The sequence below is a fragment of the Pseudophryne corroboree genome, chromosome 5 (genome assembly GCF_028390025.1).
Source record: "Pseudophryne corroboree isolate aPseCor3 chromosome 5, aPseCor3.hap2, whole genome shotgun sequence".
NCBI classification, from domain to species: Eukaryota; Metazoa; Chordata; class Amphibia; order Anura; family Myobatrachidae; genus Pseudophryne; species Pseudophryne corroboree.
The window spans coordinates 87496333-87524189 of NC_086448.1; the positions used below are offsets into that span (position 1 = coordinate 87496333).

The 27857-nt window shown below is 48.5% G+C and overlaps 1 protein-coding gene across 2 annotated transcripts in view; it reads right to left on the reverse strand.

Annotated features, from left to right (window-relative positions):
* The window catches only part of CROT (carnitine O-octanoyltransferase), a 164166-nt gene that overhangs the window by 42844 nt on the left and 93465 nt on the right, over nt 1-27857 (reverse strand). For both annotated transcript variants that reach the window (XM_063921450.1, XM_063921449.1), the window contains exons 7-11: nt 27229-27322; nt 27014-27139; nt 5686-5787; nt 3935-4018; nt 3748-3855 (exon numbers count right to left, since the gene is read on the reverse strand). In XM_063921450.1, coding sequence (XP_063777520.1) covers nt 3748-3855; nt 3935-4018; nt 5686-5787; nt 27014-27139; nt 27229-27322 — 514 coding nt within the window. The remainder of the gene's footprint in view (nt 1-3747; nt 3856-3934; nt 4019-5685; nt 5788-27013; nt 27140-27228; nt 27323-27857) is intronic.

Below are 27857 nucleotides of genomic sequence, written 5' to 3' on the forward strand. Positions count from 1 at the left end.
AGTCCTGAATGCCGAGTCTGCGGCCCTTTAGTAGATGAGCACTCTGCAGCCACCGCAGAAGAAACACCCTTGTCCTTGGAGACAGGGTTATCCGCTGATGCATCTGAAGATGCGATCCGGACCATTTTACCAGCAGATCCCACTGAAAAGTTCTTGCGTGAAATCTACCGAATGGAATCGCTTCGTAAGAAGCCACCATTTTTCCCAGGACCCTTGTGCAATGATGCACTGACACTTTTCCTGGTTTTAGGAGGTCCCCGACTAGCTCGGATAACTCCATGGCTTTCTTCTCCGGGAGAAACACCTTTTTCTGGACTGTGTCCAGAATCATCCCTAGGAACAGCAGACGTGTCGTCGGAAACAGCTGCGGTTTTGGAATATTTAGAATCCACCCGTGCTGTCGTAGAACTACTTGAGATAGTGCTACTCCGACCTCCAACTGTTCTCTGGACCTTGCCCCTATCAGGAGATCGTCCATTTTCTTTGAAGAAGAATCATCATTTCGGCCATTACCTTGGTAAGGACCCGGGGTGCCGTGGACAATCCAACCGGCAGCGTCTGAAACTGATAGTGACAGTTCTGTACCACGAACCTGAGGTACCCTTGGTGAGAAGGGCAAATTGGGACATGGAGGTAAGCATCCCTGATGTCCCGGGACACCATATAGTCCCCTTCTTCCTGGTTCGCTATCACTGCTCTGAGTGACTCCATCTTGATTTGAACCTTTGTATGTAAGTGTTCAACTATTTCAGATTTAGAATAGGTCTCACCGAGCCGTCTGGCTTCAGTACCACAATATAGTGTGGAATAATACCCCTTTCCTTGTTGTAGGAGGGGTACTTTGATTATCACCTGCTGGGAATACAGCTTGTGAATTGTTTCCACTACTGCCTCCCTGTCGGAGGGAGACGTTGGTAAAGCAGACTTCAGGAACCTGCGAGGGGGAGACGTCTCGAATTTCCAATCTGTACCCCTGGGATACTACTTGTAGGATCCAGGGGTCCACTTGCGAGTGAGCCCACTGCGTGCTGAAACTCTTGAGACGACCCCCCCCACCGCACCCGAGTCCGCTTGTACGGCCCCAGTGTCATGCTGAGGACTTGGCAGAAGCGGTGGAGGGCTTCTGTTTCTGGGAATGGGCTGCCTGCTGCAGTCTTCTTCCCTTTCCTCTATCCCATGGCAGATATGACTGGCCTTTTGCCCGCTTGCCCTTATGGGGACGAAAGGACTGAGGCTGAAAAGACGTCGTCTTTTTCTCCTTTATACGGCAATACTTCCATGTGCCGTTTGGAATCTACATCACCTGACCACTGTCGTGTCCATAAACAACTTCTGGCAGATATGGACATCGCACTTACTCTTGATGCCAGAGTGCAAATATCCCTCTGTGCATCTCGCATATATAGAAATGCATCCTTTAAATGCTCTATAGTCAATAAAATACTGTCCCTGTCAAGGGTATCAATATTTTCAGTCAGGGAATCCGACCAAGCCACCCCAGCGCTGCACATCCAGGCTGAGGCGATCGCTGGTCGCAGTATAACACCAGTATGTGTGTATATACTTTTTAGGATATTTTCCAGCCTCCTATCAGCTGGCTCCTTGAGGGCGGCCCTATCTGGAGACGGTACCGCCACTTGTTTTGATAAGCGTGTGAGCGCCTTATCCACCCTAAGGGGTGTTTCCCAACGCGCCCTAACTTCTGGCGGGAAAGGGTATACCGCCAATAATTTTCTATCGGGGGAAACCCACGCATCATCACACACTTCATTTAATTTATCTGATTCAGGAAAAACTACAGGTAGTTTTTTCACACTCCACATAATACCCTTTTTTGTGGTACTTGTAGTATCAGAAATATGTAACACCTCCTTCATTGCCCTTAACAAGTAACGTGTGGCCCTAAAGGAAAATACGTTTGTTTCTTCACCGTCGACACTGGAGTCAGTGTCCGTGTCTGTGTCGACCGACTGAGGTAAAAGGACGTTTTAACGCCCCTGACGGTGTTTGAGACGCCTGGACAGGTACTAATTGGCTTGCCGGCCGTCTCATGTCGTCAACCGACCTTGCAGCGTGTTGACATTATCACGTAATTCCTTAAATAAGCCATCCATTCCGGTGTCGACTCCCTAGAGAGTGACATCACCATTACAGGCAATTGCTCCGCCTCCTCACCAACATCGTCCTCATACATGTCGACACACACGTACCGACACACAGCACACACACAGGGAATGCTCTGATAGAGGACAGGACCCCACTAGCCCTTTGGGGAGACAGAGGGAGAGTTTGCCAGCACACACCAAAAACGCTATAATTATACAGGGACAACCTTTATATAAGTGTTTTTCCCTTATAGCATTTTAATATATATAGTCATATCGCCAAATAAGTGCCCCCCCTCTCTGTTTTAACCCTGTTTCTGTAGTGCAGTGCAGGGGAGAGCCTGGGAGCCTTCCCACCAGCATTTCTGTGAGGGAAAATGGCGCTGTGTGCTGAGGAGAATAGGCCCCGCCCCCTTTTCGGCGGGCTTCTGCTCCCGTTTTTCTGAGACCTGGCAGGGGTTAAATACATCCATATAGCCCCCAGGGGCTATATGTGATGTATTTTTAGCCAGAATAAGGTACTATCATTGCTGCCCAGGGCGCCCCCCCCAGCGCCCTGCACCCTCAGTGACCGCTGCTATGAAGTGTGCTGACAACAATGGCGCACAGCTGCAGTGCTGTGCGCTATCTTATGAAGACTGAAAAGTCTTCTGCCGCCGGTTTCTGGACCTCTTCACTTTTCGGCATCTGCAAGGGGGTCGGCGGCGCGGCTCCGGGACGAACCCCAGGGTGAGACCTGTGTTCCGACTCCCTCTGGAGCTAATGGTGTCCAGTAGCCTAAGAAGCCAATCCATCCTGCACGCAGGTGAGTTCACTTCTCTCCCCTAAGTCCCTCGATGCAGTGAGCCTGTTGCCAGCAGGACTCACTGAAAATAAAAAACCTAACAAAACTTTTACTCTAAGCAGCTCTTTAGGAGAGCCACCTAGATTGCACCCTTCTCGGCCGGGCACAAAAATCTAACTGAGGCTTGGAGGAGGGTCATAGGGGGAGGAGCCAGTGCACACCACCTGATCCTAAAGCTTTTACTTTTGTGCCCTGTCTCCTGCGGAGCCGCTATTCCCCATGGTCCTGACGGAGTCCCCAGCATCCACTAGGACGTCAGAGAAATGACAGTTAGGAGCTGACTGGCTGGTGTTTTATCACCTTCCACTTTATCACTTCGCCAAGCTTAATAAATCTGCCCCAAAGTCACAAGTGAGATAATTAGCACCACATGTGGGACTCTTAATGTGTCATTTAGTAATGCATACACCTGTGCTCCACCAAGGCGATACAGAAAACATGCCCTGTAGATTGATACTGGGAAACACTGTTCTACACCATAAGTCTATTTCCCCAACTATACTAATTATCTTGTTTCTGTCCATAAAAGCCCTGTAAGGCCGTATCTCTTGCCAGACCCCTCTCTCTAGATTACTATTACACTTTAAAAACCACGTAACTGGTTCCTATGTAGACTGATGTTATCCTCTGTACATCGCTGCATAACATGGTGGCGCTTCATAAATAAATGACAATAATAATATAACGAGAAGCTACCAGATCCGGTGGAGACCGCAGATTACACTGCAAAACAATCATCATCCGTTCCGAGCTCACAGGCGAAACCACAGACATTCCTACATTAATTGCACGATGTACCTGAGTGTGATACTGCGCTTTAGCAGCAGCGATGTCATTGATGACCTTCTGATCCACAGTAAAGACTAGCTCTTCAGGACGTGCCAGGTCCCGAACTACAGGTGAGCCCTGCCAAGAGAAGGTGCATATTCATATACAGTGCAGTGAGCGAACCAACTTCTCTGCATTACCTTCAATGACATCATACCTTCCAGCGCCCCTCACAAGCTTTGATGTTCTGATCAATGTAGTCACACATTTCTACGAGCACCATGGCATCAAATGGTGCATGCTGGAACACAGACACATGAATAGGAGGGAACAGAACAGACATCAGACACATGTGCACATAGTTATGGAGCAGAACAAGCAATATCAATGGTGTGAGGCTCATGCTTGTAATCGGAGGCCAGCGGTGACTACACATGTTTTCCCCATGCAGGACAGATGATTGTTCTCTTTATGTGAAGAATGAGCGACGTAGCACATCAGACAGATACGCTTATGGAATGGACAAATAACCGTGGTGAAGTTTAGATGCTGCAGAATTAATATCTGCATTAACAAACACTAAAAGGGTTTCCGTCAACAGGTATTACAGAGATACGCTTCGGGTTGGCAATTTGGTAAACGTGCACTGCATTTATGAAGGTTTTGCAGGCGTTTCAGAGGTGGTTATAAACGAGTCCAATTTTGTTTATTTTTCTTTTAAACTGAATCCTATAACAGAGCTAGTAAGGTTTAGGCTGCAGGTATGGAGGTGTGTGTGGCGGTTAGGTGTAGGCTGTGTAGGGGGACTAAGCTGCAGGGGGGGGGGTGGAGTAGTGTCAGGTTTAGGCTGCAGGTATGGAGGGTTAGGTGTAGGCTGTGGGAGGGGGAGGGTTAAGTGTAGGCTGTGGGAGGGGGAGGGTTAAGTGTAGGCTGTGGGAGGGTTAGGTGTAGGCTGTGGGAGGGGGAGGGTTAGGTGTAGGCTGTGGGAGGGGGAGGGTTAGGTGTAGGCTGTGGGAGGGGGAGGGTTAGGCTGCTGCAACGAAGGGTTAGGGGGCCATTGGGGAGGGTAAGTATACTTACCTTTCCCCTGTCGGGATTCTCAATAGCGGGATGCAGTGGTCGATATTCTGACTGCCAGCATCTCACCCACCGGCATTACAATCCCAACCCACTGCACATACAGTGTTCTCTACAAGTTTCAAATACAATTACACGTACCAGATGCAGGGAAATTGAACAAGCGTTCCCGAAATAAACAAAATACAGTACTGGAGTGTAATGAAGTAAAACACACACAAGCAGATATGTATAGTCCTATTTGGTATAATGATTTCTGTAAACAGCCCTCAGGCTCACTAGATGAGTGCTTACTAACTAAGGGGGAATTCAGTTTACCATAGTAATTTCCAGTGGGCTAATTGAACCCCTGGGGCCCTGATGCTGGCATTTTTAGGGGATTTTTGGTGGGTTCTGTTGAGGTCCAGTACAAAAATCCCCAATAAGTGCTCTGTTTTCAGAATTGTGAAAACACACAGGTCTGTAGTAATTTATAGGGTGGTAAAAACAGGCTCAAACTGGATTGCCCAAAAAAATAGGAATTTAATACCTACCGGTAATTCCTTTTCTTGTAGTCCATAGTGGATACTGGGGTTCTGTATGTTAGTACCATGGGGTATAGATCGGGTCCATACCCCATGGTACTATACCCCATGGTACTAACGTACAGAACCCCAGTATCCACTAGGACGTAAGAGAAACCTGAATTTTCGAAACAACGTATCTCAAAAACCTGTCATACGATGTCTGGTCAGGCCGTTAGAACAGATATTACTTTTAAAACTTCCATTGTAATACAAATACACTTTTTCAAGACATTAGATAAGCAATGTAAAAGGTGGATTGGTTTGAGCAAGTGTTCTTCAGTTCACAGGCACATATTTGCACAGGGGCAGGGAGACTCATACTTACATCACAATTGGAGCCAAACACCCCATTGCGCCATAAGATGAAGTTGTAAGATTTATCCCCCCAGCGAATGGTTGGGTCACCGGCAACAGCAAGCCTTGCAATCTGCACAACAGATAATAGAGCAAATAATAAGATTTGAATTTTAATATTATTTTATCCATTAACATTCAAATTGTGTACCATATAAACATAGCTCTATATGAAGGTAAACTCATACATAACTGGACATGTGACATTGTTGACAAGGCATTGTTCAATAAATAGCATATAACGCCACAATTTCATAGGTGGGAGGCCCTTGATGAAGTCATCCAGACAAAACGTGTAAGGTGAATTCCCACATTGTAGCTGTCTGTCAGAAAGCTCGTTTGGAGGTTAGTACCAGGAGCTGCAGTGACCAGACATTGATGATCCACAATGGTTTCTTTCATTGGAATTATTTGAACAGACCAGTTGTAAATGCCAAATGAAAGCTTTTGTAATACTATGTTTAATAAAAACTTTTTAAATGGATTTTACATCATGGAAGCATGTTTAGGATTCATTGTCAATTCCATTACAATGATAGATACACATAAAATAAAGAATTGAATACCGCCCTATGGTGGTCATTCCGAGTTGTTCGCTCGTTGCCGATTTTTGCAACGGAGCGATTAGGTGGAAAATGCGCATGCGCATGGTACGCAGCGCGCATGCGCTTAGTAATTTAACACAAAACTTAGTAGATTTACACAAGCTCAAGCGACGTTTTTTCCTCGCTCGAGTGATCGTAGTGTGATTGACAGGAAGTGGGTGTTTCTGGGCGGAAACTGGCCGTTTTCTGGGAGCATGCTAAAAAACGCAGGTGTTCCAGGTAAAAACGCGGGAGTGGCTGTAGAAACGGGGGAGTGGCTGCCGAACGCAGGGCGTGTTTCTGACGTCAAACCAGGAACTAAACGGACTGAGGTGATCGCAATCTAGGAGTAGGTCTGGAGCTACTCAGAAACTGCAAGGAATTATTTAGTAGCAGTTCTGCTAATCTTTCGTTCGCTATTCTGCTAAGCTAAGATACACTCCCAGAGGGCGGCGGCTTAGCGTTTGCAATGCTGCTAAAAGCAGCTAGCGAGCGAACAACTCGGAATGACCACCTATATGTCAGGTGCCAATACTCCACTGGCTCTGAAGACAGGAAATCCCTTTATTTCCCATAGAGGTGCAAGCAAAAGACAAGCACGGTTTTCCTCCTATAACCACTTAAGAGCTGAAACGCGCTAGTTTCTGCATCTAATTGGACTGTGCGCCATACAATTTAAAACGTTAAATGTTTTACTGTGTGTTGCTTTTAAACACAGTTTTAATATTGTGGCTTGTTTATAAATATGTACTATTTTCTGTGATGAGGCAGCTACAGTATAAACCAATAAGGATCCTATTTAAATGATAATTTTACCAGGTATTTATAGCAGAAATTTTTGCAAGCTTTCAAGGATCTGAGCCACTTTGCCTAGCATATTATCCAACAATTGAGCTAGCATTCAGGCAAAGCCAGAGCGGGTTCAGCTCCCTCCAATACAGTCGTATGACCAAGTCAAAAGGTAATGCCAACAGCGGACGCCCATTATGGCCCAAATGGAATAGCCTGCGAGTTGCAGGCAAATTAGCCACTAGACTTAAAGCAGCATAAATGTGAAAGAACAAACCAGGTTGGTTTTGCATTTTAAATGAATTTGGCTTGAAATCCAATGGTTGAACTGCAGAGTTTGCGCTGGTGCCTACAACGTTCGGGGGCCTATGTGTTATTTACATAAACTGAACCTATGCAAACAGGAAAGGGGCCAAAAGATTATAATATTAATAGATATAGAAAAGAGGGCAAACAGCCAACAGGTGTGCTCTATAATCTCGATGTCTGAATACAAAGTCCACACAATATCTTGTGTTGCATTGTGACAGCACAAGATAACACAGTTATAATATCATTACTATATATTGGTAGTGAGGTTAATGCTCCGTGTAGAACATTTGTATCAGATGACCCAGAAAACATGAGAATATGGAACCACCAAGAATCAGGGACAACAGATGTTTGACATAATGTAATGCACTCGCCACCAGAAAATGTATGTAGTGGGAGGGTAGCAGTGTCTGCGGCTGTTACAGCAATGTGACAGTGTAATGCACTCGCCACCAGGAAATGTATGTAGTGGAGGGTAGCAGTGTCTGCGGCTGCTGCAGCAATGTGACATAGAGTAATGCACTCGCCACCAGAAAATGTATGTAGTGGAGGGTAGCAGTGTCTGCGGCTGCTGCAGCAATGTGACATAGTGTAATGCACTCGCCACCAGAAAATGTATGTAGTGGAGGGTAGCAGTGTCTGCGGCTGCTGCAGCAATGTGACATAATGTAATGCACTCGCCACCAGGAAATGTATGTAGTGGAGGGAAGCAGTGTCTGCGGCTGCTGCAGCAATGTGACATAATGTAATGCACTCGCCACCAGAAAATGTATGTAGTGGAGGGTAGCAGTGTCTGCGGCTGCTGCAGCAATGTGACATAATGTAATGCACTCGCCACCAGAAAATGTATGTAGTGGAGGGTAGCAGTGTCTGCAGCTGCTACAGCAATGTGACCTAATGTAATGCACTCGCCACCAGGAAATGTATGTAGTGGAGGGTAGCAGTGTCTGCGGCTGCTGCAGCAATGTGACATAGAGTAATGCACTCGCTACCAGGAAATGTATGTAGTGGAGGGTAGCAGTGTCTGCGGCTGCTGCAGCAATGTGACATAATGTAATGCACTCGCCACCAGAAAATGTATGTAGTGGAGGGTAGCAGTGTCTGCGGCTGCTGCAGCAATGTGACATAGTGTAATGCACTCGCCACCAGAAAATGTATGTAGTGGAGGGTAGCAGTGTCTGCGGCTGCTGCAGCAATGTGACATAATGTAATGCACTCGCCACCAGGAAATGTATGTAGTGGAGGGAAGCAGTGTCTGCGGCTGCTGCAGCAATGTGACATAATGTAATGCACTCGCCACCAGAAAATGTATGTAGTGGAGGGTAGCAGTGTCTGCGGCTGCTGCAGCAATGTGACATAATGTAATGCACTCGCCACCAGGAAATGTATGTAGTGGAGGGTAGCAGTGTCTGCGGCTGCTGCAGCAATGTGACATAATGTAATGCACTCGCCACCAGAAAATGTATGTAGTGGAGGGTAGCAGTGTCTGCAGCTGCTACAGCAATGTGAAAGTGTAATGCACTCGCCACCAGGAAATGTATGTAGTGGAGGGTAGCAGTGTCTGCGGCTGCTACAGCAATGTGAAAGTGTAATGCACTCGCCACCAGGAAATGTATGTAGTGGAGGGTAGCAGTGTCTGCGGCTGCTGCAGCAATGTGACATAGTGTAATGCACTCGCCACCAGAAAATATATGTAGTGGAGGGTAGCAACGTCTGCGGCTGCTGCAGCAATGTGACATAATGTAATGCACTCGCCACCAGAAAATGTATGTAGTGGAGGGTAGCAGTGTCTGCGGCTGCTGCAGCAATGTGACATAATGTAATGCACTCGCCACCAGAAAATATATGTAGTGGAGGGTAGCAGTGTCTGCGGCTGCTGCAGCAATGTGACATAGTGTAATGCACTCGCCACCAGAAAATATATGTAGTGGAGGGTAGCAGTGTCTGCGGCTGCTGCAGCAATGTGACATAATGTAATGCACTCGCCACCAGGAAATGTATGTAGTGGAGGGTAGCAGTGTCTGCGGCTGCTGCAGCAATGTGACCTAATGTAATGCACTCGCCACCAGAAAATGTATGTAGTGGAGGGTAGCAGTGTCTGCAGCAATGTGACAGAATGTAATGCACTCGCCACCAGAAAATGTATGTAGTGGAGGGTAGCAGTGTCTGCAGCTGCTGCAGCAATGTGACCTAATGTAATGCACTCGCCACCAGAAAATGTATGTAGTGGAGGGTAGCAGTGTCTGCAGCTGCTGCAGCAATGTGACCTAATGTAATGCACTTGCCACCAGGAAATGTATGTAGTGGAGGGTAGCAATGCATGCGGCTGCTGCAGCAACAACATGAAATATTGCAATGCACTCGCCACCAGAAAATATATGTAGTGGAGGGTAGCAACGTCTGCGGCTGCTGCAGCAATGTGACATAATGTAATGCACTCGCCACCAGAAAATGTATGTAGTGGGAGGGTAGCAGTGTCTGCGGCTGTTACAGCAATGTGACAGTGTAATGCACTCGCCACCAGAAAATATATGTAGTGGAGGGTAGCAACGTCTGCGGCTGCTGCAGCAATGTGACATAATGTAATGCACTCGCCACCTGAAAATATATGTAGTGGAGGGTAGCAGTGTCTGCGGCTGCTGCAGCAATGTGACATAATGTATAGCACTCGCCACCAGAAAACGTATGTAGTGGAGGGTAGCAGTGTCTGCGGCTGCTGCAGCAATGTGACATAATGTAATGCATTCGCCACCAGGAAATGTATGTAGTGGAGGGTAGTAGTGTCTGCGGCTGCTGCAGCAATGTGACATAGTGTAATGCACTCGCCACCAGGAAATGTATGTAGTGGGAGGGTAGCAGTGTCTGCAGCTGCTACAGCAATGTGACATAGTGTAATGCACTCGCCACCAGAAAATGTATGTAGTGGAGGGTAGCAGTGTCTGCGGCTGCTGCAGCAATGTGACATAATGTAATGCACTCGCCACCAGAAAATATATGTAGTGGAGGGTAGCAACGTCTGCGGCTGCTGCAGCAATGTGACATAATGTAATGCACTCGCCACCAGAAAATATATGTAGTGGAGGGTAGCAGTGTCTGCGGCTGCTGCAGCAATGTGACATAGTGTAATGCACTCGCCACCAGAAAATAAGAATTTACTCACCGGTAATTCTATTTCTCGTAGTCCGTAGTGGATGCTGGGAACTCCGAAAGGACCATGGGGAATAGCGGGCTCCGAAGGAGGCTGGGCACTCTAGAAAGATTTAGGACTACCTGGTGTGCACTGGCTCCTCCCACTATGACCCTCCTCCAAGCCTCAGTTAGGATACAGTGCCCGGACGAGCGTACACAATAAGGAAGGATTTTGAATCCCGGGTAAGACTCATACCAGCCACACCAATCACACCGTACAACTCGTGATATGAATCCCAGTTAACAGTATGAAACAACTGAGCCTCTCAACAGATGGCTCAACAATAACCCGATTTAGTTAACAATAACTATGTACAAGTATTGCAGATAAACCGCACTTGGGATGGGCGCCCAGCATCCACTGCGGACTACGAGAAATAGAATTACCGGTGAGTAAATTCTTATTTTCTCTAACGTCCTAGTGGATGCTGGGAACTCCGAAAGGACCATGGGGATTATACCAAAACTCCCAAACGGGCGGGAGAGTGCGGATGACTCTGCAGCACCGAATGAGAGAACTCCAGGTCCTCCTCAGCCAGGGTATCAAATTTGTAGAATTTTGCAAACGTGTTTGCCCCTGACCAAGTAGCTGCTCGGCAAAGTTGTAAAGCCGAGACCCCTCGGGCAGCCGCCCAAGATGAGCCCACCTTCCTAGTGGAATGGGCATTTACAGATTTTGGCTGTGGCAGGCTGAATTGTACTACAAATCCAGCGAGCAATAGTCTGCTTAGAAGCAGGAGCACCCAGCTTGTTGGGTGCATACAGGATAAACAGCGAGTCAGATTTTCTGACTCCAGCCGTCCTGGAAACATATATTTTCAGGGCCCTGACAACGTCTAGCAACTTGGAGTCCTCCAAGTCCCTAGTAGCCGCAGGCACCACAATAGGCTGGTTCAGGTGAAACGCTGACACCACCTTTGGGAGAAATTGGGGACGAGTCCTCAATTCTGCCCTATCCATATGGAAAATCAGATAAGGGCTTTTACATGATAAAGCCGCCAATTCTGACACACGCCTGGCTGAAGCCAAAGCCAATAACATGACCACTTTCCACGTGAGATATTTCAGATCCACGGTTTTTAGTGGCTCAAACCAATGTGATTTTAAGAAACTCAACATCACGTTGAGATCCCAAGGTGCCACAGGAGGCACAAATGGGGGCTGAATATGCAGCACTCCTTTCACAAATGTCTGAACTTCAGGTACTGAAGCTAGTTCTTTTTGAAAGAAAAATCGACAGAGCCGAGATCTGTACTTTAATGGAGCCTAGTTTTAGGCCCATATTAACTCCTGCTTGCAGGAAATGCAGAATCGACCTAGTTGAAATTCCTCTGTTGGGGCCTTTTCGGCCTCACACCATGCAACATACTTCCGCCATATGCGGTGATAATGATTTGCTGTAACCTCTTTTCTAGCTTTAATAAGCGTAGGAATGACATCCTCCGGAATGCCCTTTTCCTTCAGGATCCGGCGTTCAACCGCCATGCCGTCAAACGCAGCCGCGGTAAGTCTTGGAACAGACAGGGCCCCTGCTGTAGCAGGTCTTGTCTGAGCGGCAGAGACCACGGGTCCTCTGAGATCATCTCTTGAAGTTCCGGGTACCACGCTCTTCTTGGCCAATCCGGAACCACGAGAATTGTGTTTACACCTCGCTTTCTTATTATTCTCAATACCTTTGGTATGAGAGGTAGAGGAGGGAACACATAAACTGACTGGTACACCCACGGTGTCACTAGAGCGTCCACAGCTATCGCCTGAGGGTCTCTTGACCTGGCGCAATACCTCTCTAGTTTTTTGTTTAGGCGGGACGCCATCATGTCCACCTGTGGACGACCCCACTGATTTACAATCATTTGGAAGACTTCTGGATGAAGTCCCCACTCTCCCGGGTGGAGGTCGTGCCTGCTGAGAAAGTCTGCTTCCCAGTTGTCCACTCCCGGGATGAACACTGCTGACAGTGCTAGTACATGATTTTCCGCCCATCGGAGAATCCTTGTGGCTTCTGCCATTGCCATCCTGCTTCTTGTTCCGCCCTGTCGATTCACATGGGCGACTGCCGTGATGTTGTCTGACTGGATCAGCACCGGCTGGTGTAGGAGCAGGGATTTTGCTTGACTTAGGGCATTGTAAATGGCCCTTAGTTCCAGAATATTTATGTGAAGGGAAGTCTCCTGACTTGACCATAGTCCTTGGAAGTTTCTTCCCTTTGTGACTGCCCCCCAGCCTCGTAGGCTGGCATCCGTGGTCACCAGGACCCAGTCCTGTATGCCGAATCTGCGGCCCTCCAAAAGATGAGCACTCTGCAGCCACCACAGAAGAGACACCCTGGTTCTTGGGGACAGGGTTATCAAGCGATGCATCTGAAGATGCGATCCGGACCACTTGTCCAACAGGTCCCACTGAAAAATCCTGGCATGGAACCTGCCGAATGGAATTGCTTCGTAAGAAGCTACCATCTTTCCCAGGACCCGCGTGCAGTGATGCACCGATACCTGTTTTGGTTTTAGGAGGTCTCTGACTAGAGAAGACAACTCCCTGGCTTTCTCCTCCGGGAGAAACACTTTTTTCTGGACTGTGTCCAGAATCATTCCCAGGAACATTAGACGTGTCGTCGGGACCAGCTGTGACTTTGGGATATTCAGAATCCAGCCGTGCTGGCGCAGCCCTTCCTGAGATAGTGCTACTCCCACTAACAACTGTTCCTTGGATCGTGCCTTTATTAGGAGATCGTCCAAGTATGGGATAATTAAAACTCCCTTTTTTCGAAGGAGTATCATCGTTTCCGCCATAACCTTGGTAAATACCCTCGGTGCCGTGGAGAGTCCAAACGGCAGCGTCTGGAATTGGTAATGGCAATCCTGTACCACAAATCTGAGGTACTCCTGGTGAGGATGGTAAATGGGGACATGCAGGTAAGCATCCTTGATGTCCAGGGATACCATGTAATCCCCCTCCTCCAGGCTTGCAATAACCGCCCTGAGCGATTCCATCTTGAACTTGAATTTTTTTATGTATGTGTTCAAGGATTTCAAATTTAAAATGGGTCTCACCGAACCGTCCGGTTTCGGCACCACAAATAGTGTGGAATAGTAACCCCGGCCTTGTTGAAGTAGGGGTACCTTGATTATCACCTGCTGGGAATACAGCTTGTGAATCGCTGCTAGCACCGCCTCCCTGTCTGAGGGAGCAATCGGCAAGGCAGATTTTAGGAACCGGTGGGGTGGAACCGCCTCGAATTCCAGCTTGTACCCCTGAGAAACTATTTGAAAGATCCAGGGATCCACCTGTGAGCGAGCCCACTGATCGCTGAATTTCATGAGGCGGGCCCCCACCGTACCTGGCTCCGCCTGTGGAGCCCCACCGTCATGCGGCGGACTTGGAAGAGGAAGCGGGGGAGGACTTTTGCTCCTGGGAACCTGCTGTTTGTTGCAGCCTTTTTCCCCTACCTCTGCCTCTAGAGAGAAAAGACCCTCCTTTTCCCCGCTTGTTTTTCTGGGTCCGAAAAGACTGACCTGATAAAATGGCGCCTTCTTAGGCTGTGAGGGGACATGGGGTAAAAATGCTGACTTCCCAGACGTTGCTGTGGAAACTAGGTCGGAGAGACCATCCCCAAATAATTCCTCCCCCTTATAAGGCAAAACTTCCATGTGCCTTTTGGAATCTGCATCTCCAGTCCACTGGCGAGTCCATAAGCATCTCCTAGCAGAGATGGACAATGCACTTATTTTAGATGCCAGCCGGCAGACTTCCCTCTGTGCATCTCTCATATATAAGACTGAGTCTTTGATATGGTCAATTGTTAGCAGAATCGTGTCTCTGTCTAGTGTGTCAATATTTTCTGACAGTTTATCCGACCACGCAGCGGCAGCACTGCACATCCATGCTGACGCAATAGCTGGTCTAAGTATAATGCCTGAGTGTGTATATACAGACTTCAGGATCGCCTCCTGCTTTCTATCAGCAGGTTCCTTAAGGGCGGCCGTATCCTGAGACGGTAGTGCCACCTTTTTAGACAAACGTGTGAGCGCTTTATCCACTCTAGGAGGTGTTTCCCAACGTAACCTATCCTCTGGCGGGAAAGGGAACGCCATTAGTACCTTCTTAGGAATTACCAATTTCTTATCAGGGGAAGCCCACGCTTCTTCACACACTTCATTTAATTCATCTGACGGGGGAAAAACTACAGGTAGTTTTTTCTCCCCAAACATAATACCCTTTTTTGTGGTACCTGGATGTAAATCAGAGATATTTAACACCTCTTTCATTGCCTCAATCATGCAGTGAATGGCCTTAATGGGCATTAAATTTGACTCCTCGTCGTCGACACTGGTGTCAGTATCCGTGTCGACATCTACTTGTGCCATCTGAGATAGCGGGCGTTTCAGAGCCCCTGATGACTTTTGAGACACCTGGACAGGCACGAGCTGAGAACTCGGCTGTCCCGCAGTCGGCATGTCGTCAAATTTCTTATGTAATGAGTCTATACGTGCACTCATTTCTTTCCATAAGCACATCCACTCAGGTGTCTGCCCCCCAGGGGGTGACATCCCTTCTAAAGGCATCTGCTCCGCCTCCACCTCATTATCCTCATCAAACATGTCGACACAGCCGTACCGACACACTCCACACACACAGGGAATGCTCAATATAGAGGTCAGGACCCACAAAAGCCCTTTGGGGGGACAGAGTGAGAGTATGCCAGCACACACCAGAGCGCTATATAAGGCAGGGACTAACTGAGTTATGTCCCTTATAGCTGCTTTTTTAATATAAACTATATACTGCGCCAAATTAAATGCCCCCCCTCTCTCTTTTTTACCCTTTTCTGTAGAGTAGTCTGCAGGGGAGAGCCAGGGAGCTTCCTTCCAGCGAACTGTGAGGGAAAAATGGCGCCCAGTGTGCTGAGGGAGATAGCTCCGCCCCTTTTCCGCGGCCTATTCTCCCGCTTTTTTCTGTATTCTGGCAGGGGTATTTACCTCATATATAGCCCCTGGGGCTATATATTGAGGTATTTTTGCCAGCCAAGGTGTTTTTATTGCTGCCTCAGGGCGCCCCCCCCCAGCGCCCTGCACCCTCAGTGACCGGAGTGTGAAGTGTGAGAGGAGCAATGGCGCACAGCTGCAGTGCTGTGCACTACCTTGGTGAAGACTGATGTCTTCATGCCGCCGATTTTCCGGACCATCTTCTTGCTTCTGGCTCTGTAAGGGGGACGGCGGCGCGGCTCCGGGACCGAACATCAAGGCTGGGCCTGCGGTCGATCCCTCTGGAGCTAATGGTGTCCAGTAGCCTAAGAAGCCCAATCCGGCTGCAAGCAGGCGAGTTCGCTTCTTCTCCCCTTAGTCCCTCGCTGCAGTGAGCCTGTTGCCAGCAGGTCTCACTGAAAATAATAAACCTAAGACTATCTTTCTTCTAAGAGCTCAGGAGAGCCCCTAGTGTGCATCCAACCTCGGCCGGACACAAAATCTAACTGAGGCTTGGAGGAGGGTCATAGTGGGAGGAGCCAGTGCACACCAGGTAGTCCTAAATCTTTCTAGAGTGCCCAGCCTCCTTCGGAGCCCGCTATTCCCCATGGTCCTTTCGGAGTTCCCAGCATCCACTAGGACGTTAGAGAAAATATATGTAGTGGAGGGTAGCAACGTCTGCGGCTGCTGCAGCAATGTGACATAATGTAATGCACTCGCCACCAGGAAATGTATGTAGTGGAGGGTAGCAGTGTCTGCGGCTGCTGCAGCAATGTGACATAATGTAATGCACTCGCCACCAGAAAATGTATGTAGTGGAGGGTAGCAGTGTCTGCGGCTGCTGCAGCAATGTGACATAATGTAATGCACTCGCCACCAGAAAATGTATGTAGTGGAGGGTAGCAGTGTCTGCAGCTGCTGCAGCAATGTGACATAATGTAATGCACTCGCCACCAGAAAATGTATGTAGTGGAGGGTAGCAGTGTCTGCAGCTGCTGCAGCAATGTGACATAGTGTAATGCACTCGCCACCAGGAAATGTATGTAGTGGAGGGTAGCAGTGTCTGCGGCTGCTGCAGCAATGTGACATAATGTAATGCACTCGCCACCAGAAAATGTATGTAGTGGAGGGTAGCACTGTCTGCGGCTGCTGCAGCAATGTGACATAATGTAATGCACTCGCCACCAGAAAATGTATGTAGTGGGAGGGTAGCAGTGTCTGCAGCTGCTACAGCAATGTGACATAATGTAATGCACTCGCCACCAGGAAATGTATGTAGTGGAGGGTAGCAGTGTCTGCGGCTGCTGCAGCAATGTGACATAATGTAATGCACTCGCCACCAGGAAATGTATGTAGTGGAGGGTAGCAGTGTCTGCAGCTGCTGCAGCAATGTGACATAGTGTAATGCACTCGCTACCAGGAAATGTATGTAGTGGAGGGTAGCAGTGTCTGCGGCTGCTACAGCAATGTGACATAATGTAATGCACTCGCCACCAGAAAATATATGTAGTGGAGGGTAGCAGTGTCTGCGGCAATGTGACAGAATGTAATGCACTCGCTACCAGGAAATGTATGTAGTGGAGGGTAGCAGTGTCTGCAGCTGCTGCAGCAATGTGACATAGTGTAATGCACTCGCCACCAGGAAACGTATGTAGTGGAGGGTAGCAGTGTCTGCGGCTGCTGCAGCAATGTGACATAATGTAATGCATTCGCCACCAGGAAATGTATGTAGTGGAGGGTAGCAGTGTCTGCGGCTGCTGCAGCAATGTGACATAGTGTAATGCACTCGCCACCAGGAAACGTATGTAGTGGAGGGTAGCAGTGTCTGCGGCTGCTGCAGCAATGTGACATAATGTAATGCATTCGCCACCAGGAAATGTATGTAGTGGAGGGTAGCAGTGTCTGCGGCTGCTGCAGCAATGTGACATAATGTAATGCACTCGCCACCAGAAAATGTATGTAGTGGGAGGGTAGCAGTGTCTGCGGCTGCTACAGCAATGTGACATAATGTAATGCATTCGCCACCAGGAAATGTATGTAGTGGAGGGTAGCAGTGTCTGCGGCTGCTGCAGCAATGTGACATAATGTATTGCACTCGCCACCAGAAAACGTATGTAGTGGAGGGTAGCAGTGTCTGCGGCTGCTGCAGCAATGTGACATAATGTAATGCACTCGCCACCAGAAAATATATGTAGTGGAGGGTAGCAGTGTCTGCGGCTGCTGCAGCAATGTGACATAATGTATTGCACTCGCCACCAGAAAACGTATGTAGTGGAGGGTAGCAGTGTCTGCGGCTGCTGCAGCAATGTGACATAATGTAATGCACTCGCCACCAGGAAATGTATGTAGTGGAGGGTAGCAGTGTCTGCAGCTGCTGCAGCAATGTGACATAATGTATTGCACTCGCCACCAGAAAACGTATGTAGTGGAGGGTACCAATGCATGCGGCTGCTACAGCAACATGAAAATAAGAATTTACTTACCGATAATTCTATTTCTCATAGTCCGTAGTGGATGCTGGGGACTCCGAAAGGACCACGGGGAATAGCGGCTCCGCAGGAGACTGGGCACAAAAGTAAAAGCTTTAGGACTACCTGGTGTGCACTGGCTCCTCCCCCTATGACCCTCCTCCAAGCCTCAGTTAGGATACTGTGCCCGGACGAGCGTACACAATAAGGAAGGATTTTGAATCCCGGGTAAGACTCATACCAGCCACACCAATCACACCGTACAACTTGTGATCTGAACCCAGTTAACAGCATGATAACAGAGGAGCCTCTGAAAAGATGGCTCACAACAATAATAACCCGATTTTTGTAACAATAACTATGTACAAGTATTGCAGACAATCCGCACTTGGGATGGGCGCCCAGCATCCACTACGGACTATGAGAAATAGAATTATCGGTAAGTAAATTCTTATTTTCTCTGACGTCCTAGTGGATGCTGGGGACTCCGAAAGGACCATGGGGATTATACCAAAGCTCCCAAACGGGCGGGAGAGTGCGGATGACTCTGCAGCACCGAATGAGAGAACTCCAGGTCCTCCTCAGCCAGTGTATCAAATTTGTAGAATTTAGCAAACGTGTTTGCCCCTGACCAAGTAGCTGCTCGGCAAAGTTGTAAAGCCGAGACCCCTCGGGCAGCCGCCCAAGATGAGCCCACTTTCCGTGTGGAATGGGCTTTTACAGATTTTGGCTGTGGCAGGCCTGCCACAGAATGTGCAAGCTGAATTGTACTACAAATCCAACGAGCAATAGTCTGCTTAGAAGCAGGAGCACCCAGCTTGTTGGGTGCATACAGGATAAACAGCGAGTCAGATTTTCTGACTCCAGCCGTCCTGGAAACATATTTTCAGGGCCCTGACTACGTCCAGCAACTTGGAATCCTCCAAGTCCCTAGTAGCAGCAGGTATCACAATAGGCTGGTTTAAGTGAAACGCTGAAACCACCTTAGGGAGAAATTGAGGACGAGTCCTCAATTCTGCCCTGTCCGTATGAAAAATTAGGTAAGGGCTTTTATAGGATAAAGCCGCCAATTCTGAGACACGCCTGGCTGAAGCCAGGGCTAACAGCATTACCACTTTCCATGTGAGATATTTTAAGTCCACAGTAATGAGTGGTTCAAACCAATGTGATTTTAGGAACCCCAAAACTACATTGAGATCCCAAGGTGCCACTGGAGGCACAAAAGGAGGCTGTATATGCAGTACCCCCTTGACAAACGTCTGAACTTCAGGAACTGAAGCTAGTTCTTTTTGGAAGAATATCGACAGGGCCGAAATTTGAACCTTAATGGACCCTAATTTTAGGCCCATAGACAGTCCTGTTTGCAGGAAATGCAGGAAACGACCCAGTTGAAATTCCTCTGTAGGGGCCTTCCTGGCCTCACACCACGCAACATATTTACGCCAAATACGGTGATAATGTTGCACAGTTACATCCTTCCTGGCTTTGATCAGGGTAGGGATGACTTCATCCGGAATGCCTTTTTGCTTCAGGATCCGGCGTTCAACCGCCATGCCGTCAAACGCAGCCGCGGTAAGTCTTGGAACAGACAGGGTCCCTGCTGGAGCAGGTCCTTTCTTAGAGGTAGAGGCCACGGGTCTTCCGTGAGCATCTCTTGAAGTTCCGGGTACCAAGTCCTTCTTGGCCAATCCGGAGCCACGAGTATAGTCCTTACTCCTCTCCTTCTTATGATTCTCAGTACCTTGGGTATGAGTGGCAGAGGAGGGAACACATACACTGACTGGTACACCCACGGTGTTACCAGAGCGTCCACAGCTATTGCCTGAGGGTCCCTTGACCTGGCGCAATATCTGTCCAGTTTTTTGTTGAGGCGGGACGCCATCATGTCTACCTTTGGTTTTTCCCAACGGTTCACAATCATGTGGAAGACTTCTGGGTGAAGTCCCCACTCCCCCGGGTGGAGGTCGTGTCTGCTGAGGAAGTCTGCTTCCCAGTTGTCCACTCCCGGAATGAACACTGCTGACAGTGCTATCACATGATTTTCCGCCCAGCGAAGAATCCTTGCAACTTCCGTCATTGCCCTCCTGCTTCTTGTGCCGCCCTGTCTGTTTACGTGGGCGACTGCCGTGATGTTGTCCGACTGGATCAACACCGGCTGACCCTGAAGCAGAGGCCTTGCCTGACTTAGGGCATTGTAAATGGCCCTTAGTTCCAGGATATTTATGTGAAGTGACGTTTCCATGCTTGACCACAAGCCCTGGAAATTTTTTCCCTGTGTGACTGCTCCCCAGCCTCTCAGGCTGGCATCCGTGGTCACCAGGACCCAGTCCTGAATGCCGAATCTGCGGCCCTTTAGAAGATGAGCACTCTGAAACCACCACAGGAGAGACACCCTTGTCCTTGGAGACAGAGTTATCCGCTGATGCATTTGAAGATGCGATCCGGACCATTTGTCCAGCAGATCCCACTGAAAAGTTCTTGCGTGGAATCTGCCGAATGGAATCGCTTCGTAAGAAGCCACCATTTTTCCCAGGACCCTTGTGCATTGATGCACTGACACTTGGCCTGGTTTTAGGAGGTTCCTGACTAGGTCGGATAACTCCCTGGCTTTCTCCTCCGGGAGAAACACCTTTTTCTGGACTGTGTCCAGAATCATCCCTAGGAACAGCAGACGTGTCGTCGGAATCAGCTGCGATTTTGGAATATTTAGAATCCACCCGTGCTGTCGTAGTACTACTTGAGATAGTGCTACTCCGACCTCTAACTGTTCTCTGGACCTTGCCCTTATCAGGAGATCGTCCAAGTAAGGGATAATTAAGACGCCTTTTCTTCGAAGAATCATCATCATTTCGGCCATTACCTTGGTAAAGACCCGGGGTGCCGTGGACAATCCAAACGGCAGCGTCTGAAACTGATAGTGACAGTTCTGTACCACAAACCTGAGGTACCCTTGGTGAGAAGGGCAAATTGGGACATGGAGGTAAGCATCCTTGATGTCCAGAGACACCATATAGTCCCCTTCTTCCAGGTTCGCTATCACTGCTCTGAGTGACTCCATCTTGAATTTGAACCTTTGTATGTAAGTGTTCAAGGATTTCAGATTTAAAATAGGTCTCACCGAGCCGTCCGGCTTCGGTACCACAAACAGCGTGGAATAATACCCCTTTCCCAGTTGTAGGAGGGGTACCTTGATTATCACCTGCTGGGAATACAGCTTGTGAATGGCTTCCAATACCGCCTCCCTGTCGGAGGGAGATGTTGGTAAAGCAGACTTCAGGAACCGGCGAGGGGGAGACGTCTCGAATTCCAATTTGTACCCCTGAGATACTACCTGCAGGATCCAGGGGTCCACTTGCGAGTGAGCCCACTGCGCGCTGAAATTCTTGAGACGGGCCCCCATCGTGCCTGAGTCCGCTTGTAAGGCCCCAGCGTCATGCTGAGGACTTGGCAGAAGCGGGGGAGGGCTTCTGTTCCTGGAAAGAGGCTGCCTGCTGCAGTCTTTTTCCCCTTCCTCTGCCCCGGGGCAGATATGAGTGGCCTTTTGCCCGCTTGCCCTTATGGGGACGAAAGGACTGAGCCTGAAAAGACGGTATCTTTTTCTGCTGAGAGGTGACCTGGGGTAAAAAGGTGGATTTCCCAGCCGTTGCCGTGGCCACCAGGTCCGATAGACCGACCCCAAATAACTCCTCCCCTTTATACAGCAATACTTCCATATGCCGTTTGGAATCCGCATCACCTGACCACTGTCGCGTCCATAACCCTCTTCTGGCAGAAATGGACAGCGCACTTACTCTTGATGCCAGAGTGCAAATATCCCTCTGTGCATCTCGCATATATAGAAATGCATCCTTTAAATCAGCCGTGGCCAACCTGTGGCTCTTGAGCCGCATGTGGCTCTTTCTTTATTCTAATGTGGCTCCCGACACTCAGTCACCTGACCACAACAGATCCTGGAAACTGGTGCACTCCAACCAGACACACAGCAGCACTTCGGCGACTGAAAACTGAGGGAGCCAGATACTGGGCTGTAGTGACATATGAGGGTGGGCTGGAGTGACACAAGGTGGAGCTGGCTGGAGTGACACAGAAAGATCCTGGTAGGAGAGACATAATGGGGGAGCTGACTGGAGTGACACAGGAGGGTGCTGGTAAGAGTGACACAATGGGGAGCTGGCTGCAGTGACAAAGGAGAATCCTGGCTGGAGAGACACAATGGGGAGCTGGCTGGAGTGACACATGGATGAGCTGAAGTGTATTATGTGAATATGGCCTTTTCAATCTATTTTATGTTGATCTGGATTTTTCAATTATTTTATGTGGAAGTGTCTTTTTCAATGTATTTTATGTTGATTCTGGCTTTAAAATTTATTTTATGTGGATCTAGCATTTCATTGTCTTTTATACCAGGCGTGTGGTCTAGCAGACACAAGGTCACACCCCATTTTTGCACACGCGCCTTTGGCTTGACATCGGCTCTTTGACGTACCTAACAAGATTTTTTGGCTCTTTGTCTATGACTGTTGGCCACCCCTGCTTTAAATGCTCTATAGTCAATAATATACTGTCCCTGTCCAGGGTATCAATATTTTCAGTCAGGGAATCCGACCAAGCCACCCCAGCACTGCACATCCAGGCTGAGGCGATTGCTGGTCGCAGTATAATACCAGTATGTGTGTATATACTTTTTAGGATATTTTCCAGCTTCCTATCAGCTGGTTCCTTGAGGGCGGCCGTATCAGGAGACGGTAACGCCACTTGTTTTGATAAGCGTGTGAGCGCCTTATCTACCCCTAGGGGGTGTTTCCCAACGCACCCTAACCTCTGGCGGGAAAGGGTATAATGACAATAATTTTTTAGAAATTAGCAGTTTTTTATCGGGGGAAACCCACGCTTCCTCACACACCTCATTTAATTCATCTGATTCAGGAAAAACTACGGGTAGTTTTTTCACACCCCACATAATACCCTTTTTTGTGGTACTTGTAGTATCAGAAATGTTCAAAACCTCCTTCATTGCCGTGATCATGGAACGTGTGGCCCTACTGGAAAATACGTTTGTTTCCTCACCGTCGACACTGGAGTCAGTGTCCGTGTCTGGGTCTGTGTCGACCATCTGAGGTAACGGGCGCTTTAGAGCCCCTGACGGTGTTTGAGACGCCTGTACAGGTAATAACTGATTTGCCGGCTGTCTCATGTCGTCAACAGTCTTTTGTAAAGTGCTGACACTATCACGTAATTCCTTCCATAAGACCATCCAGTCAGGTGTCGACTCCCTAGGGGGTGACATCACTATTACAGGCAATTGCTCCGCCTCCATACCATTTTCCTCCTCATACATGTCGACACAACGTACCGACACACAGCACACACACAGGGAATGCTCTGATAGAGGACAGGACCCCACTAGCCCTTTGGGGAGACAGAGGGAGAGTTTGCCAGCACACACCAGAGCGCTATATATATACAGGGATAACCTTATATAAGTGTTTTTCCCTTATATAGCTGCTGTATAGATTTATCTGCCAAATTAGTGCCCCCCTCTCTTGTTTTACCCTGTTTCTGTAGTGCAGGACTGCAGGGGAGAGTCAGGGAGCTTCCCTCCAACGGAGCTGTGAGGAAAAATGGCGCAAGTGTGCTGAGGAGATAGGCTCCGCCCCCTTCTCGGCGGCCTTTCTCCCGCTTTTTTAAGGAAAAATTGGCAGGGGTTAAATGCATCCATATAGCCCAGGAGCTATATGTGATGTATTTTTTGCCATATAAGGTGTTTTTATTGCGTCTCAGGGCGCCCCCCCCCCAGCGCCCTGCACCCTCAGTGACCGGAGTGTGAAGTGTGCTGAGAGCAATGGCGCACAGCTGCGGTGCTGTGCGCTACCTTATTGAAGACAGGACGTCTTCTGCCGCCGATTTTCCGGACCTCTTCAGTCTTCTGGCTCTGTAAGGGGGCCGGCGGCGCGGCTCTGGGACCCATCCATGGCTTGGCCTGTGATCGTCCCTCTGGAGCTAATGTCCAGTAGCCTAAGAAGCCCAATCCACTCTGCACGCAGGTGAGTTCGCTTCTTCTCCCCTTAGTCCCTCGGTGCAGTGAACCTGTTGCCAGCAGGATTCACTGAAAATAAAAAACCTATACTTAAACTTTTTTACTAAGCAGCTCAGGAGAGCCACCTAGTGAGCACCCTTCTCGTTCGGGCACAAAAATCTAACTGAGGCTTGGAGGAGGGTCATAGGGGGAGGAGCCAGTGCACACCAGGTAGTCCTAAAGCTTTTACTTTTGTGCCCAGTCTCCTGCGGAGCCGCTATTCCCCATGGTCCTTTCGGAGTCCCCAGCATCCACTAGGACGTCAGAGAAATATTGTAATGCACTCGCCACTAGAAAATGTATGTAGTGGAGGGTAGCAGTGTCTGCGGCTGCTGCAGCAATGTGACCTAATGTAATGCACTCGCCACCAGAAAATGTATGTAGTGGAGGGTAGCAGTGTCTGCAGCAATGTGACAGAATGTAATGCACTCGCCACCAGAAAATGTATGTAGTGGAGGGTAGCAGTGTCTGCGGCTGCTGCAGCAATGTGACATAATGTAATGCACTCGCCACCAGAAAATATATGTAGTGGAGGGTAGCAGTGTCTGCGGCTGCTGCAGCAATGTGACCTAATGTAATGCACTTGCCACCAGGAAATGTATGTAGTGGAGGGTAGCAGTGTCTGCGGCTGCTGCAGCAATGTGACATAGTGTAATGCACTCGCCACCAGAAAATGTATGTAGTGGAGGGTAGCAATGCATGCGGCTGCTGCAGCAACATGAAATATTGCAATGCACTCGCCACCAGAAAATGTATGTAGTGGAGGGTAGCAATGCATGCGGCTGCTGCAGCAACATGAAATATTGCAATGCACTCGCCACCAGGAAATGTATGTAGTGGAGGGTAGCAGTGTCTGCGGCAATGTGACAGAATGTAATGCACTCGCCACCAGAAAATGTATGTAGTGGAGGGTAGCAGTGTCTGCGGCTGCTGCAGCAATGTGACATAATGTAATGCACTCGCCACCAGAAAATATATGTAGTGGAGGGTAGCAGTGTCTGCGGCTGCTGCAGCAATGTGACATAATGTAATGCACTCCCCACCAGGAAATGTATGTAGTGGAGGGTAGCAACGTCTGCGGCTGCTGCAGCAATGTGACATAATGTAATGCACTCGCCACCAGGAAATGTATGTAGTGGAGGGTAGCAGTGTCTGCGGCTGCTGCAGCAATGTGACATAATGTAATGCACTCGCCACCAGGAAATGTATGTAGTGGAGGGTAGCAGTGTCTGCAGCTGCTGCAGCAATGTGACATAATGTAATGCACTCGCCACCAGAAAATATATGTAGTGGAGGGTAGCAGTGTCTGCGGCTGCTGCAGCAATGTGACATAATGTAATGCACTCGCCACCAGGAAATGTATGTAGTGGAGGGTAGCAGTGTCTGCGGCTGCTGCAGCAATGTGACATAGTGTAATGCACTCGCTACCAGGAAATGTATGTAGTGGAGGGTAGCAGTGTCTGCAGCAATGTGACAGAATGTAATGCACTCGCCACCAGAAAATGTATGTAGTGGAGGGTAGCAGTGTCTGCGGCTGCTGCAGCAATGTGACATAATGTAATGCACTCGCCACCAGAAAATGTATGTAGTGGAGGGTAGCAACGTCTGCGGCTGCTGCAGCAATGTGACATAATGTAATGCACTCCCCACCAGGAAATGTATGTAGTGGAGGGTAGCAACGTCTGCGGCTGCTGCAGCAATGTGACATAATGTAATGCACTCGCCACCAGGAAATGTATGTAGTGGAGGGTAGCAGTGTCTGCGGCTGCTGCAGCAATGTGACATAATGTAATGCACTCGCCACCAGGAAATGTATGTAGTGGAGGGTAGCAGTGTCTGCGGCTGCTGCAGCAATGTGACATAATGTAATGCACTCGCCACCAGGAAATGTATGTAGTGGAGGGTAGCAGTGTCTGCGGCTGCTGCACAAGCTTGTACTACAGCAATGTGAATAGAATGCAGATGATGAAAATGCTTCTTGTAATCACACACAAGAGCTGATCTAGATACCACGCAGCTCGCCAGCATCTGTGGCCCTCTTTGCATGCTCAGAAATAAATGTGGCTCTCTCTCGGGGAGTTGGAAGCATCATCCCTATACATCGCTGGTATACATCGTCACTATCAGCACACAGTATCCTTGGCGCAGATGTAAATCACAGTCATTCACATCTCCACTTTAGGCATATCTCCTGCACCATTGTAGTCACTTGTGCTTGTTTAAAGTGGAGCATGCAGGCTCCAACACATGCACAGTATCTAACAATCGTGCAATCTGTCTGTAAGGCGGACTTGCATGCAGCTGTGAATCAGCACCATGGTCTCTCTCTGGTAACACTGTAACGTCAATAGTAAGTCCACTAGTAATGTTATGAAGAACTTTAATGCTGGCCATACATTAGGGCGACCAACATCCGATCCTATTCCTCAGACAATTTCCCATCAATCCCCCCGGGAGCCCCGGCATACGATTTGGAGTTTTATGTCATACGTTGCGTGTAAATCGTACATTCATACGCGATATGGACCTATTGTATGGCCAGCTTGAATGTTACAAGCCAGTGGTACTGACGGGAGAAAGCCCAACACTTGCAGCACTAATATTCCAGAAATAATAATATAGACTTGAAATTATATTTTAAAAATGAATGTGCAAAAAATATACTGCAATGGTGGTGCAGGAACTGGCCGGGACATTTAAACCTTATGTGCAGTGAACACAACACCTGATTGGATGGGAGTTGTCACGTTTAATCCGCACAATGCTAATCTTAGCACTGAATGGCGGCTGCTAAGCGTTGGTGAGCTGCTAAGCGTTGGTGATTCCAGTAGCGAGAACCCCCCCTTACTGACCCATTACAATGGGGTGAAGGGGCTTTTCCGGTTAAAAAGTTAAATGATATATACGTTTTCTTCGTTACCTGGCTATAATCTTCAGGTGTTCCATGAGGACATTCGTCATCAATAGACACAACAAACAAACTGCTCTGTATCTGCTCCAGATGGGACAAATTCTTTGGGTCGAGGCTAATGAGGTGGTCACGAGACTAAAAGAAAGCCAGAGTGAGAACGTGATGGTAAAATACTGTAACATCTTCCAAAGGAACTGGCAAGAAAACACGGATGACAAACTAACCTGAGCCCAGCGTGTCCTCTCCTCCGTGGTTAGAGCAGACAGTCCAATCCCATCTTGTTCACTCTGGCATAGGTTTTGAACATATGAAAGTTGTCTAAAATAAAACATATCATTACTACAACTGATTCATTGTCTTGGCTTGAAAACATTTAGGGCAGCAAATTTGTTAGCAAATGGGCAAACCATAGGGGTCACTCAGAGTTGTTCGCTCGTTACCGATTTTCACAACGGAGCGATTAAGGCGAAAATGCGCATGGTACGCAGTGCGCATGCGCTAAGTATTTTAGCACAATACTTAGTAGATTTACTCACGTCCGAACAAAGAATTTCCATCGTTGAAGTGATCGGAGTGTGATCGACAGGAAGTGGGTGTTTCTGGGCTGAAACTGACCGTTTTCTGGGAGTGTGCGGAAAAACGCAGGCGTGCCAGGATAAAACGCGGGCGTGTCTGGAGAAACGGGGGAGTGGCTAGCCAAACGCAGGGCATGTTTGTGATGTCAAACCAGGAACGAAACGGGCTGAGCTGATCGCGGTGTAGGAGTAAGTCTCGAGCTACTCAGAAACTGCTAAGAATTTTCTAATCGCAATTCTGCTAATCTTTCGTTCGCAATTCTGCTAAGCTAAGATAC